The 12,151-nt window shown below is 42.9% G+C and overlaps 1 protein-coding gene across 1 annotated transcript in view; it reads left to right on the top strand.

Annotated features, from left to right (window-relative positions):
- Window positions 1-10,815, top strand: part of LOC137631724 (gastrula zinc finger protein XlCGF57.1-like) — a 36,354-nt gene extending 25,539 nt beyond the window's left edge. The window contains exon 2 of the mRNA XM_068363614.1: window positions 8,001-10,815. Coding sequence (XP_068219715.1) covers window positions 8,502-9,665 — 1,164 coding nt within the window. The 5' untranslated portion in view covers window positions 8,001-8,501 and the 3' untranslated portion in view covers window positions 9,666-10,815. The remainder of the gene's footprint in view (window positions 1-8,000) is intronic.
- The last annotated feature ends 1,336 nt before the right edge of the window (window positions 10,816-12,151 follow it).

The raw sequence follows: 12,151 nt of genomic DNA, 5'->3' as shown, positions 1-12,151 counted from the left end.
CCACCTGTGAGAGCTCCACCACCGATGCGCAGTCCACCCTGCCAGACGCATGTTCTTGCTGCTCCATCCGTTGACATGCGTGAGCTACCGCATCAGCAGTGGGAAGGTGCTGTAGAGCTGCCGGGTTCCAGCACTATGCGGCTTTCTCCGCAACCCATGCGGCATGCGCCGCATACCATACAGCATGCTCCGCATACCATACAGCATGCTCCGCAACCCACCGCAGCCCCACCCACGCACCAGCACTCTGCTTTTGTTGTTGCCAGCTCGCAGACTGACCAGCAGCGGCATGATGTTGGATCCGCAGCTACGCATGCACCCGTACTGCCGGATTCAGCCGTTCAGCTTTCTGCTCTGCCTTTGCCACTTCCTACTCAGCTTTCGGATGATGGAGTATCGGATGACGAAGCTGCACACTTGGATGAGCCGCACTCTGACTTTGAAGGGCCCAAGTCTACGCCTCCCTCCTTAGACTTTCGTAAGGTCCTTGCCTTGTTCAGGGACTTGTATCCTGAGCAGTTTGTGTCTGCAACCCCTCGCTCTCCTCCCTCCGAGTTTGCTCTGGGCATGCAGTCTGCTGCGCCTGCCTTCACCAAGCTTGTTCTCGCACGATCATCTAAGAGAGCTTTGAGGGTTATGGGAGAGTGGTTGCATTCCAAGAAGCAACTGGGAAAGACTGCATTCATCTTTCCGCCTACCAAGCTTGCTTCCAAGTCGAGCGTCTGGTATGCCACGGGAGAGGAACCCGGCTTGGGAGTTCCTGCCTCTGCCCAGGGCGACTTCTCAAGTCTGGTTGACTCTCCCCGCAGGTTGGCTATGAGACCATCGAAGATCTGCTGGTCCTTTTCTGATATGGATCATCTGTTGAAGGGAGTCTTTCGTGCCTTCGAGATCTTCAACTTCCTCGATTGGTGTTTGGGAGCCTTAAGCAGGAAGACTTCCCCTTCAGATAGGGACTCTGCCATGCTGATCATGTCTAGCATGGACAAAGCCATTCGGGATGGGTCTGGTGAACTTGCGGCTTCGTACGTGTCAGGAGTGCTCAAGAAGAGAGAACATCTTTGCTCCTTCTTATCGGCTGGTATCACTCCTTGCCAGAAGTCAGAGTTGTTGTTTGCTCCTCTCTCCAAGTGTCTGTTTCCGGAGGAGCTGATTAAGGGGATGGCTGCCTCTCTTATCCAGAAGGATACCCATGATCTGATGGCATCTTCTGCACGTAAGGCTAAAACCTTACCTTCCGTGCCTAGACCCTTCCGCCCTGCAGCAGTAGACACTCCTGCAACTCGGTTCATCCCGCCCTTTCGTGGCAGAACCTCCAGCAGAGGAGGTACCCGTGCCGACAGTCACCGTGGCAAATCCAAGAAGGGTTCCAAGTCCGCAAAAGGCAAGTTCTGACTTCCTTCCTCTCCAGACAGCAGTGGGTGCCAGACTCAAGACCTTCTGGCAAGCTTGGGAGAGCAGAGGTGCAGACGCTCAGTCTGTGAAGTGGCTAAGGGAGGGATACAGAATTCCGTTCTGCCGCAGTCCCCCTCTAGCTACATCTCCCATCAACCTCTCTCCCAACTACAAGGAGAAGGACAAGAGGCTAGCGTTGCAACAAGAGGTGTCGCTCTTGCTACAAAAGGAAGCGGTAGTCATAGTCCGGGACCATCAATCCCCGGGCTTCTACAACCGTCTCTTCCTGGTAGCGAAGAAGACAGGAGGTTGGAGACCGGTGCTGGACGTCAGTGCTCTCAATGCTTTTGTCACCAAGCAGACGTTCACGATGGAGACGACGAAGTCGGTCCTAGCAGCGGTCAGGCAGGAGGACTGGATGGTCTCGTTAGACCTGAAAGACGCGTACTTTCACGTCCCCATCCATCCAGACTCCCAACCTTTCCTAAGGTTCGTCTTTGGAAAGGTTGTGTACCAGTTCCAAGCCCTGTGCTTTGGCCTAAGCACGGCACCTCTTGTGTTTACCAGACTGATGAGGAATATTGCGAAATTCCTTCACTTGGCAGACATCAGAGCCTCCCTCTATTTGGACGACTGGCTTTTAAGAGCTCCAACAAGTCGTCGCTGTCTGGAGAATCTCAGATGGACTATGGATCTGACCAAGGAACTGGGCCTCCTGGTCAATATAGAGAAGTCCCAGCTCGTCCCATCCCAGACCATTGTCTATCTAGGTATGGAGATTCAGAGTCGAGCTTTTCGGGCTTTTCCGTCGGCCCCAAGGATCAATCAAGCCCTAGAATGCATCCAGAGCATGCTGAGAAGGAACCGATGTTCAGTCAGGCAGTGGATGAGTCTAACAGGGACACTTTCATCGCTGGCCCAGTTCATCGAGTTAGGGAGACTCCACCTCCGCCCCCTTCAGTATCATCTAGCTGCTCACTGGATAAAGGACACTACGCTAGAGGCGGTCTCAGTGCCTGTTTCCGAAGAGATGAGGTCTACTCTAACGTGGTGGAAGAACAGCATTCTTCTCAAGGAAGGTCTACCTTTGGCTGTTCAGACCCCCGACCACCGTCTCTTCTCGGACGCATCGGACACGGGCTGGGGTGCGACACTGGACGGACAGGAATGCTCGGGCACATGGAATCAGGAGCAAAGGACACTTCACATCAATTGCAAGGAGTTGTTGGCGGTTCATCTGGCCTTGATAAACTTCAAGTCCCTCCAGCTAAACAAGGTGGTGGAGGTGAACTCCGACAACACCACAGCCTTGGCTTACATCTCCAAGCAGGGAGGGACTCATTCGAGGACGTTGTTCGAGATCGCAAGGGACCTCCTCATTTGGTCAAACGATCGAAAGCTTTCGCTGGTAACGAGGTTCATTCAGGGCGATATGAATGTCATGGCAGATCGCCTCAGCCGGAAGGGTGAGGTCATCCCCACAGAGTGGACCCTTCACAAGAATGTTTGCAGCAGACTATGGGCCCTGTGGGGTCAGCCAACCATAGATCTATTCGCTACCTCGATGACCAAGAGGCTCCCGATGTATTGTTCTCCGATTCCAGACCCAGCAGCAGTTCACGTGGATGCCTTTCTGCTGGATTGGTCCCATCTCGACCTGTATGCGTTCCCGCCGTTCAAGATTGTCAACAGGGTACTTCAGAAGTTCGCCTCTCACAAAGGGACACGGCTGACGTTGGTTGCTCCCCTCTGGCCCGCGAGAGAATGGTTCACCGAGGTACTGCAATGGCTAGTCGACGTTCCCAGGACTCTTCCTCTAAGAGTGGACCTTCTGCGTCAACCTCACGTAAAGAAGGTACACCCAAACCTCCACGCTCTTCGTCTGACTGCCTTCAGACTATCGAAAGACTCTCAAGAGCTAGAGGCTTTTCGAAGGAGGCAGCCAGAGCGATTGCCAGAGCAAGGAGGACATCCACTCTCAGAGTCTATCAGTCTAAATGGGAAGTCTTCCGAAGCTGGTGCAAGGCGAATGCAGTTTCCTCAACCAGTACCACTGTAACCCAGATTGCTGACTTCCTGTTACATCTAAGGAACGTAAGATCCCTATCAGCTCCTACGATCAAGGGTTACAGAAGTATGTTGGCAGCGGTATTCCGCCACAGAGGCTTGGATCTTTCCACCAACAAAGATCTACAGGACCTCCTTAGGTCTTTTGAGACCTCAAAGGAACGTCGGTTGTCCACTCCAGGCTGGAATCTAGACGTGGTTTTAAGGTTCCTAATGTCATCAAGATTTGAACCGCTCCAATCAGCCTCTTTTAAGGACCTCACTTTAAAAACTCTTTTCCTCGTGTGCTTAGCAACAGCTAAAAGAGTAAGTGAGATCCACGCCTTCAGCAGGAACATAGGTTTTACTTCTGAAACGGCTACATGTTCCTTGCAGCTCGGTTTTTTGGCTAAAAACGAGCTTCCTTCCCGTCCTTGGCCTAAGTCGTTCGAGATCCCAAGCCTGTCCAACTTGGTGAGAAACGAACTAGAGAGAGTACTTTGCCCAGTAAGAGCTCTTAGGTACTATTTAAGAAGGTCAAAGCCATTACGAGGACAATCAGAAGCTTTATGGTGTGCTATCAAGAAGCCTACTCTACCGATGTCTAAGAACGCAGTTTCTTACTACATCAGGCTTCTGATTAGAGAAGCACATTCTCATCTGAAGGAAGAAGACCTTGCTTTGCTGAAGGTAAGGACACATGAAGTGAGAGCTGTTGCTACTTCAGTGGCCTTCAAACAGAACCGTTCTCTGCAGAGTGTTATGGATGCAACCTATTGGAGAAGCAAGTCAGTGTTCGCATCATTCTATCTCAAAGATGTCCAGTCTCTTTACGAGAACTGCTACACCCTGGGACCATTCGTAGCAGCGAGTGCAGTAGTAGGTGAGGGCTCAGCCACTACATTCCCATAATCCCATAACCTTTTTAATCTTTCTCTTGAATACTTTTTATTGTTTTTTGGGTTGTACGGAAGGCTAAGAAGCCTTCCGCATCCTGGTTGATTTGGCGGGTGGTCAAATTCTTTCTTGAGAAGCGCCTAGGTTAGAGGTTGTGATGAGGTCCTTTAGTATGGGTTGCAGCCCTTTATACTTCAGCACCTAGGAGTCGTTCAGCATCCTAAGAGGACCGCTAGGCTCAGTAAGGAAGACGTACTTAAAAAAGGCAGAGTAATAGTTCAAGTCGACTTCCTTACCAGGTACTTATTTATTTTATGTTTGTTATTTTGAATAACTGATAAAATGAAATACGGGATACTTAGCTTCTTTGTTAACATGTATGCTGGTCTCCACCCACCACCCTGGGTGTGAATCAGCTACAGTGATACCTCGGTACTCGACCATAATCCGTTCGAGATCCGTGTTCGACCTCCGATTTGTTCGAGTACCGAATTTTTTTTCCCCATAAGAAATAATGGTATATATTCTATTCCGTTCCCAAGCACTCGAACAGGCCCAAAATATTAATAAAACGTGTACCTAAACAACAATAATTATCTAAATGTGTATGAAATTGGTCAGAAAATCCTATAAAACAATTTTAAACCATTTACTGTACTAAAATAAAACAATTTTAAACCATTTTCTGTACTGTAGTGAACATACCTTTGAGCAGCGGTTCGATGGCATACAGGGATGGATGTGGAGAGGATGGAAGGGGGAGGTTACTGCTTGGAAGGAGAGTCCCCTTCCATGATGTGGCGGGGTAGTTCTCCTTCAGGAGTTGTTTCTCTCTCCAATGAAAGGGTGGGCAGATCTATTTCAGGGGTTTCTTCTCTTCTTTGTCTCTTCTTTGGAGGAGAAACAGGCTTTGATGTAGCAGCTTTCTTTTCTTTTGTGAAAAACTGGTCTATTGTTAATTGTTTCTTCCTCCTCTGCAGTATTCTTCGAAAATGATACATGACACTATCATTAAACATATGCACTGCCCGGTTTGCTACTGCAATTTCTGGGTGGTATTTTTCAGCAAAAGCCTGCACATCTGCCCACTTGGAACAAATTTCATTGATGAGAGAACTTGGAACATCCTCCCTTACCTCATCCTCTTCTGAAGATTCCTGCTCCACAATCAGATCCTGCTGCTGTTGTTGTTGCAGGTGCAACAATTCCTCCACAGTCAACTCGGTAGAATGGCTTTCTACAAGCTCATCAATATCATCCTTGTCGACCTCAAGCCCCAAACTCCTGCCCATGACAACAATTTCCTCAACGACATCAGTGTCATCAGAAATTACAGGGGTAGCAGTGCTTGGACCCGCCTCTGGTTGGAAACCTTCAAACTCCCTCTCTGTGACACATGATGGCCACAGCTTACGCCAGGCAGAGTTCAATGTCCTATAGGTCACACCTCGCCAAGCTTGGTCAATCATGTTAACAGAGTTGAGGATGCTGAAGTGTTCCTTCCAGAATTCCTTTAGGGTCAACTTCGTGTCACTGGTCACTTCAAAACACTTTCTGAAAAGGGCCTTGGTATAGAGTTTTTTGAAGTTTGAAATGACCTGTTGGTCCATGGGCTGGAGTATGGGAGTAGTATTGGGGGGCAAGAATTTGATTTTGATAAAGCTGTATTCTTCTTTCAAGTCATCCTCGAGACCTGGAGGATGTGCAGGAGCATTGTCCATAACCAGAAGACATTTCATTGGCAAGCTCTTTTCAATGAGGTAAGCCTTAACCTGGGGGGCAAACACTTCGTTTATCCACTCAGTAAAGAATTGTCTTGTGACCCAAGATTTAGTGTTCGAGCGCCACATAACTGGTAGTGCACTTTTACAAATATTATTTCGTTTGAACACCCGGGGGTTGTCCGAGTGGTACACTAACAAGGGTTTGATCTTGCAATCGCCACTTGCATTTGCACACAGCAACAATGTTAGCCTATCTTTCATTGGCTTGTGACCTGGCATCTTCGTCTCGTCCTTGGTAATGTACGTATTGGCTGGCATTTTCTTCCAAAATAACCCAGTCTCATCACAATTAAAGACTTGTTGTGCGATCAAATTTTGTTCATTTATGTACCGATCGAATTCCCCCACGTATTTATCGGCTGCAATTTGATCCGAACTAGCTGCCTCCCCATGCCTAGTAACACGATGAATACCTGTTCTATTACGAAACTTTTCAAACCAACCCCTGCTCGCTTTAAATGTAAATGAATCACTTTCACTGGTACTCGGACTTTTCTTCACTAATTCTTCATAGATATGCAACGCTTTTTCACAAATGAACGCTTCACTAACACTTTCCCCGGCCAACTGTTTTTCTTTAATAAATATTAAAAGCAACTTTTCCATCTCCTCAATCACTTGTGGCCTTTGCTTAGTTACCGCCGTAACTCCCGTTGCAACATTCGCCTTCTTAATCATTTCTTTATGCTTTAAAAACGTAGAAATGGTCGACTTCGCCATTCCGTATTCTACCGCTAAATCGGACACTCGTACACCATTCTCATATTTCGCTATAATTTCCTTCTTCAACTCGATCGTTGTTCGCACTGTTTTCCTCTTCTCCTTCCCCTTAACACTCATTACTTTCTTGGGACTCATTATGAAAGCTAAAAAAGCAATTAAAAGCACTGAAAATCACTAAATCACAACGAATGCTGATCGCGCGTTGTCTGAGTGACGCTCTCGAGAGAACTGATGCTTCCCGAACAAGCGAGAGTGGCCGAGATGGCGCGATCATCACAAAGCCCATGCGGTCGTCACGTGTTCGGCTGGTCGAGTACCGAATTTTTGGTCGAGCACCGCAGCAAAAATTTCTCGAAAATTTTGGTCGAACTCCGAATTGTTCGAGTATAGAGTCGTTCGACTACCGAGGTATCACTGTACATGATCATCGGGTAAGATTAATATTGAAAAATGTTATTTTCATTAGTAAAATAAATTTTTGAATATACTTACCCGATGATCATGAATTTAAGAACCCGCCCTTCCTCCCCATAGAGAACCAGTGGACCGAGGAGAAAATTGAGTTCTTGTTGACAAGAAGTACTTGAGTACCTACTCACAGATGGCGCTGTTGTGTACACCCCCACCTGGATAGCGATCGCTGGCGTATCCCGACCGTAGATTTCTGTCGGGCAACGGAGTTGACAGCTACATGATCATCGGGTAAGTATATTCAAAAATTTATTTTACTAATGAAAATAACATATTATATAAGTATTAACCCACAACATGATTTATAAATGAACCCCCCCCACAATCTAGTAGGTTCAAAAGCAATTTGAATGTAGTTATCAACAAATGATAACATCTCATCCATGGTATAAAAGACCTGGGTGGACTAGTTAGAATTAAGGAAAACTTGCCTATCCACCTTTTATTATCCTTAAATTTTCTCCTGATGTATTTAGCATATGAATTTTGGTTAAGTATTAAAATGATAAATTTTATGAAAATTTGCTCTTCCTAAGGTTGTTATGTACTGTGATTCTATGTTGATCTATTTATTCCTTTATATTAATTTCACCACTTAAATGTAGTACTGCTCAATGGAATTAAATATTTGGTTTTGTAGATTTTGAAAACAAGATTAGGTAATTGAGATACTTTTACTTTCAGGAGATATGCACCTACCTGCTACTTAGCAAGTTCCACCGGTTAGCAGACATGAAAAGTTACCAGCAGCAGCTTATTAAGTAAATTCGTATGATCATGTACATTAATTCATATGTAATTTACAGTACGGTGTAATAGTCATTTATAAAGAAATATTTCATATAAATCTTAATTCCCTTATAAAGTACTTTATAATTTACAAAGGTTAAATTGGTTATCTTGGCAATGTTGAAGATACTGCATATGAAATATTCTCTTCTCTTCTTAAAGATGGACTTTACATGAATTGGCAATGCTGTAAGTATGTATGAATTATAGTTGTAAAAAGTTCATTTTGGCTCACTTGAGATACAGTACTATAACCAAGGTCATTTTAATCATGCCCTTGCAAGCATTGTGAGGTAGAGTATATTTTTTATATTGTTTAAAACATGTATGTAAACTATATCATGATTGCATATTCAGATAACTGTCACTGATGATAAGTGAAGTGTGAATTTCAGAATGGCATTTCCAGTGGCAGACACATCTGATACATTATTAAGTAACTCTATTGATGAGCCAATTGGTTCATATATGGGAGAGCATGGATCAGACAGGGCAGGAAATAAGGAAGACAAAAAGTTTTCTTGTCATATTTGCCAAAGAAGATTCAATCAGAAAAGTAATCTTAATGTTCATATGCTTGTGCACAACGGTGTTAAGACATTTGAATGTAATGTTTGTCATAAAATGTTTATGAGACATGGTGAACTTAAAGCTCACATGTTTGTACATAGTGATGAAAAACTGTTTCAGTGCGATATTTGCAAGAAAAAATTCACCCACAAAGTAAGTTTATATAATCATTCTCTAATCCATACCGGAGAGAAAAACTTTGAATGTCAGATATGTAATAAGCGATTTCTGAGAAATGGTGACCTTACAACTCATATGCTGGTTCATTCGGGAGAGAAAAGGTTTCAGTGCAATGTATGTGACAAGAAATTCACCACTAAGACTAACTTGAACTCCCATTTAGTTGTTCATACTACGGAAAGGAATTACACGTGCTCTGTCTGCCATAAAAAGTTTGGGAGGAGAAGCTACCTGAATACGCATATGCTCACACATTCAGGTGAGAAAAAGTACGAATGTGACATTTGTCAGAAAAAATTTCTACAGGTTAGCCACCTAAATACACATATGCTCTGCCATAGTGAAGATCGTAAGTTTGAATGCCAGATATGTGGTAAACGCTTTGCTTTGAAAGGTCGCCTTGATACGCACATGCTTGTTCACACTGGAGAGAAAAGACATGAATGCCAAATATGTAATAAAAGATTCACTCAGAGTGGCAGCCTTTACACCCATATGCTTTCTCATACAGAAGAGAGAAATTTTAAGTGTGAGACATGCGGTAGAAAATTTACTCGAAGGAACACGTTGAATAGACACATGATAGTTCATGGTGGAGAAAGAAATTTTGTTTGCAGTGTGTGCGAAGAAAGATTTGCCCGGAAGGGTTGCCTTAAGCGACACATGCAAATACATACAAGAGGGAAAACTGTGTTAGAGCAGGAAAGTGAAGGTTTTGATTATATGGATGTGACACAGTTGTTGAAGTTGGAAATGGGTCCTGTGAAAGAAGAGCATATGGATGAGTGTATAAGTTTAACAGATGATTGAAGCAAATTGTCAATTTAATAAATTTCACATCTATTGACATACTTTATTAAAAGCATTCAAAGCATTTCATCTGAGTGCAGGCATGTACACATCTCTGTATTTGTTTTGAAAAGGCTTTTTTAGTGTTTTTATCATGTGCAGATAAGCTCTATATGAACATTTAGTGGAAGTGCTTTGAGTGGACCAATGTATATTGTAGTAAGTTGTTATCTAAATTTCAGTTAGAGGAGGAATGTCATTGAAGGAATTGACTTGGTATCTGGTAAATCTTATCTCTTTCAGTCTTGCACCTATTTGCAAAATTTCTAAAGCAAAAAATGCATATACAGTACAGTATATTTTTGTGAGCAAGTATGAGCTCTGTCATGTACCACCACAAAATCTATAAGGTTTTAAAGTTTTATTTTATCAAGTGAGGCTGTGTTAGAAAACAGGTATCCTCTACCATCTTTATTCTCATGATGTCTGAAACTATGTTAATCATAAAAAAGGCCTCTGAAATACACCCACAAACTACTGAATGATGCATTATATGTGTTTGCTGTGGCAAATGAAACTAATTGTAGGCAATTTTAAAGGAATTTTACTGGCAAATTAGGACTTCTTGAAGGTTTATTTACCTTTTTGGATAATTCTCAAGAAAAATTAATGACACGCTGCAAAATAGGTGTGCTGGAGTGAAAAGAAATTATTCAAAATAGTTGAAGCAAAATATAGGTATCGTAACCAGGTATTACAACAAGGTATCACTTATGCACACTAATTTGGAGATTAATCTCTCCTACTTTGTTCAGTACAATATATTTGTTAAACAGATATTTTATCTTAAGTAAATTGGGGGTTACTTGTCAAAACAATTGCATCACTGAAGGTAGTCAGATTCCTGATTTTATAGTTGATGTACCTATCACTTGTGTATACTTCATGTACAGTACTTAACCTTGTGTATATATTTGCCCTTTATGCACAATTTTGAAGAAATACAGTATAAATACATGCCCCCCAGGAACTTATACATTCTGATATCTGATGGTTTTGCTTTTACAGAGTGTAGTTTTGAATGATGTTTAAAAAAAGATGAATTTATGGTTTTTGTGTGTAATAATTTTATTTTGAAAATCAATTTGTTTTTTCTACAAGAATCAGTCTTCATTTTTCAATATTAAACTTACCCGATAATCATGTAGCTGTCAACTCCGTTGCCCGACAGAATTCTATGGAGGGATACGCCAGCTATCACAATACTAGAAGGGGGTGTATTTACCAGCGCCACCTGTGGCCAGGTACTCAAGTACTTCTTGTTGACACCTCCTCAATTATTCCTCTGTCGTGCTTCCGGCAAGACGTTCTGGGATACGCTTATGTTCTTGGAGTATTTTCACGACTTTGGTGAAGTATTTCTCTTTGATTTCGGCTGTCGCTTTACTGGAAAACTTCTATATTAGCTTAGTTAGCTTTTGGAATTAATTTGATTAATTTTGGTGACGAGAGAGTATGAGCTCTCGTTCACCTTTCAATGGCCGACCCTTCCCTTAGACGGAAGTGTTGGTGTCTAAGAGAGTATAGACTCTCTTTCTTAATTTTGCTTAACAAAAGTTATAGATTTATTTTATATCTCTCCGCCTCTTATAGGCCTCTTCGATTAACTTCCTTTTATTATAAACTCATTAAAATTAATTTTTATATTTGTTTATATTCGACCTTCCTAATAGTAGGCGGTCTTTTACCGAAGTTAATTAACTTTGAGCCCGTCATTTCGGTTTTACCTGTTAACATATTATGCTATTTCCGCCACAGAGTTTGAAAGATTTTCTTTGACAGTCTCGTACTGTTTTCAAAGCTGAACTAACGTTTTGTTTTGTCTCTGCAGTTGTTGACGTTCAGAACGTTCAACTTGCACTCTATCGTTACGATAGAGAAAGAATGTTCACGGTTTCACGTTGCAGTAAGAGTAACCGTGTCTAGCGTTTTGTTCATTCTTTCTTAACTTAATGGTTTTGATCCTAATAAAGGAACTTTTCAGTTTTTTTCCTTTAACAATAATATGTTTTAACGATATATATGATTGGGCTCTTCTCTCAGGTTCTAAGAGAGAGAGAGAGAGAGAGAGATAGAGACGGAGGGAGAAAGAGGATAAACGTTTCATTCAAGCCTGCCAGGCGTACGAGTAACGTCGTTATCGTTTTTTTTTTGCTCTTCTCCCTAGTCTCTTTAGGGGAAGAAACTTAACGTTTCTAGAGTGATCTAGTGTTTAGTCTTTTTCCAACCACTGATTTATCTTTCATTAGATTTTTCTGTTACATTGTAATTCTGTTTTCGCAATTACTAACTTTGAGAAAGGATAGAATTGCGTATTTCAGGTACAAACCACTTAAAGTTTCGAGTTCAGTGAAATAAGTGCAAACAGAAATCAAAGTGATAAGTGATTAGTGCGTGAGGGTACTTTTGTGCGCGCCAGTTGTCCTCCCAGTCCGGGACCTCTTGCA

The sequence above is a fragment of the Palaemon carinicauda genome, chromosome 40, assembly GCF_036898095.1.
Source record: "Palaemon carinicauda isolate YSFRI2023 chromosome 40, ASM3689809v2, whole genome shotgun sequence".
Lineage (NCBI taxonomy): Eukaryota > Metazoa > Arthropoda > Malacostraca > Decapoda > Palaemonidae > Palaemon > Palaemon carinicauda.
This window is presented reverse-complemented; position numbering and strand designations above follow the sequence as displayed.